This window comes from Chrysemys picta, unplaced genomic scaffold (genome assembly GCF_011386835.1).
Source record: "Chrysemys picta bellii isolate R12L10 unplaced genomic scaffold, ASM1138683v2 scaf358, whole genome shotgun sequence".
Lineage (NCBI taxonomy): Eukaryota > Metazoa > Chordata > Testudines > Emydidae > Chrysemys > Chrysemys picta.
The window spans coordinates 28,519-31,518 of NW_027053065.1; the positions used below are offsets into that span (position 1 = coordinate 28,519).

Sequence of the window (3,000 nt, forward strand, 5' to 3'; positions counted from 1 at the left end):
CCCCCGCCCCGCGGCAGGAGACTCCGAGTCGACTCGGGGGAGGGGGGAGGTTTATCCTGGCTGGACCTCCTGAGCAGCAGCCTGGGGGGGCTTGGATGAGTGTCGTGTTGGGGGTCGGAGAGGAGGCCCCCCCTTCCTCTCCCACAGAGCTTGCTGCCTTCAGCAGGGAGAGGGCTGCGGGGAGTCCTCCTCTCTGGCCCCCTGCCCCAGCCCAGGGTCAGCCTGCCTGCTGCACCCCAAACTGCTCATCCTTGGACCAGCCGCACGCCCCCTCCCACACCCAAACCCTCTATCCCAGCCCAGAGCCTGCACCCAGCACCCAAACTCCATCTCAGAGCCTGCACCCCTCCTGCACCCAAACGTCCTCCCAGAACCTGCACCCCAAACCCCCTCCCGCACCCAGACTCCCTCCCAGAGCCTTAGGCAGGTGTAGGGGGAGGTGGGACTTGGACCCATTCTGGGCAATGCCAAAAATTATACAAACCTGCCACCCCTGTGTGTACCCCCAGGGGTATGTGTATCCCTGATTGAGAACCACTGCTCTAGCAGATGGGTTCCCAACCTGGGGGGCACAGGCACCCTGCCCTTTCCTTATTGCCAAATGGGACAGGGTCTTGGCTAGTTTGGAAGGGGATTCTGGGAGGGTCCTAGTATAGGAAAGGGAGTGTCCATATGGGGAAGGTTGAACGCCTACTGCTCTCGTACTTTGGGTTGTTAGAAGCTGTCACAACGAAGTCTATACCATATAGGCTTGATCCAAAACCTATTGAAGCCAATGGAAGTCTTTCCATTGATTTCAATGGTCTTTGGGTCAGGCTGCAAGCCAGGAAGTATGGTGATGGTGTCGTAATCAGGACTTGGGTGCTGTATTTATGCTGGGATGTGTTGTAGGAGGGTATCACATACAGTCACAGTCAAAGACCGAGTACTGTAACAGTCATTACTAATATTACTACATGGATCCCGCAACTGCTGATCTTTTAATGGTGACCCTTGCACCTCGGATGCCTGAGAAGTAGGTGTCTGACACCACTAAATGCACATCCTGACGTGCAAGGCAGCACTCCTAGGTTGGCCACTGTAATGGTTTAACTAGTCCTCTTGCCTCACTGTGAGTGATATGGTTTCGCAGCAGAAGCCTCATCAGCCACTGGGGCCCTGTAATAGAAAGGAGTAAAACAGAGCCCCTGAGAAGCTGGAGAGGACCTGCAACCCCCAGACAGGGCTTTCTCTGGGCTCCAGTAGTTATCAGCCCCCCGTGGAATCAGGACGAGGCCTTTTGTAAATTACACTTTTCCCTGTATGCTTCAGCTCTTTGGAGTCTATTTCAACCCAAGAGAGAGGACAGATTTCATTCTGACTGTTATGGATGGCCTGACGAATCACTGCAACAATAACTGCCAGCCAACTGCAGAGGGATTGCTGTCTGCCATGGTGAACAGCGGTGGGACTAAGGTGGAGAAGGTATGGGGCGCTGCTGCTGAGATGGACGGAAACTAGAATTCCCAGTGCTGGGAACAGTCATACGTTCAGAGAGTTTAAGGCCAGAAGGAACCATCAGATCTTCTAGTCTGATTCCTGTATATTGGAAAACATAATCCCAACTATACATACAAATGGAGGGGGTCTAAATCAGCTGTTACCACTCAAGGGTGGAGTCATCATGGACAGTTCTCTGAAAACATCCACTCAGTGTGCAATGGCAGTCAAAAAGGCTACCAGAATGTTAGGAAACATTAGGAAAGGGATAGATAATAAGACAGAAAATATCATATTGCCTCTGGATAAATTCATGGGATGCCGACACCTATAAATTCATGAATTTGTGTGGAGAAAGTAAATAGGGAAGTTTTATTTATCCTTTCACACACACACACAGACACAAACACACACACACACACACAAACCTGGGTTAATACAAACCTAAGGAAATATTTCTTCCCACAACACAACTCGTAACTCATTGCCAGGGGTTGTCGTGAAGGCCAAAAGTATAACCAGGTTCAAAAAAGAATTAGAGAAGTTCCTGGAGGACAGGTCCATCAATGGCTATTAGCCAAGGTGGTCAGGGGTGCAACACCTTGCACAGGGTGTCCCTACGCCTTCTGATTGAAACTGGGACTGGGTGACAGGGGATGGATCACTCGAGAAATTGCCCTGTTCTGTTCATTTCTTCTGAAGCATCTGGCACCAGCAGAATACAGGATACTGGGCTAGATGGACAATTGGTCTGACCCAGTATGGCCATTCTTATGTTACCCCTGTATTGTGCCTACATAGGACTCATCTCCTTTGAGCCATTGATATGTGGTCTTTGCAACGCTGCACCTTGTAAGGCTCTGAAATGAGCCCTGCCAATAATATAGGAAATTGTGACTTTTAGGCAAAACCTAGAGGCTAACTCTGATTCTCCAGGGATGCTGAGGTTCCCTCTTGCCCCAGCTGCAGGATGGGATGAGAGTCTTGTCCCGTCTCATCTGGTTCCCTCTCTCTCAGGCAGCAGACCTTGTGGCTGGGGTTTGCAGCCGGTTGGATTCAGTCCAGCAGCCCAGCTCCAGGACCCTGATGAAGAAGTTAGTGGCCCTGCTGGCTGGCGAGGCGGAGCATCTGGACACAGTGATCTCATGCCTTCTGGACTACTCCTTCCCTACAGACAGGTACGAAATGCCTCCACTCTTCAGGCCTCGCGTGATCCTTTGAGGCCCTATATGAGAACCTCACCACTGAGCACATTGTTTGGTCTTACTAAGGCAAAGTATAAAGCACTGACTGTTAAGGACTGAATCTCCCCCCTCTACATGGGGCAAATTACCTGCCCTCTCCTCCTGATGGCTCTTCTCTTTTCAGCCACAAACCACAGCGAGCGAAATCCACCTGTCAGAGATTCCTCTCCCCCATTCCCTGAATGTGTCTCCCCATGTGCAAGGCAGGAGCTCTCATTCCCAGTCCCCCTCTCCCGGCCCCTGGGCCTTGTTAGAGATCTGCCTTTGGGAGGAGTTC

The 3,000-nt window shown here is 51.5% G+C and overlaps 1 protein-coding gene across 1 annotated transcript in view; it reads left to right on the forward strand.

Moving 5' to 3' along the window:
- The window catches only part of LOC135978650 (protein MROH8-like), a 16,383-nt gene that overhangs the window by 4,889 nt on the left and 8,494 nt on the right, over positions 1–3,000 (forward strand). Inside the window, exons 5-6 of the mRNA XM_065579512.1 lie at positions 1,312–1,464; positions 2,497–2,657. Coding sequence (XP_065435584.1) covers positions 1,312–1,464; positions 2,497–2,657 — 314 coding nt within the window. The remainder of the gene's footprint in view (positions 1–1,311; positions 1,465–2,496; positions 2,658–3,000) is intronic.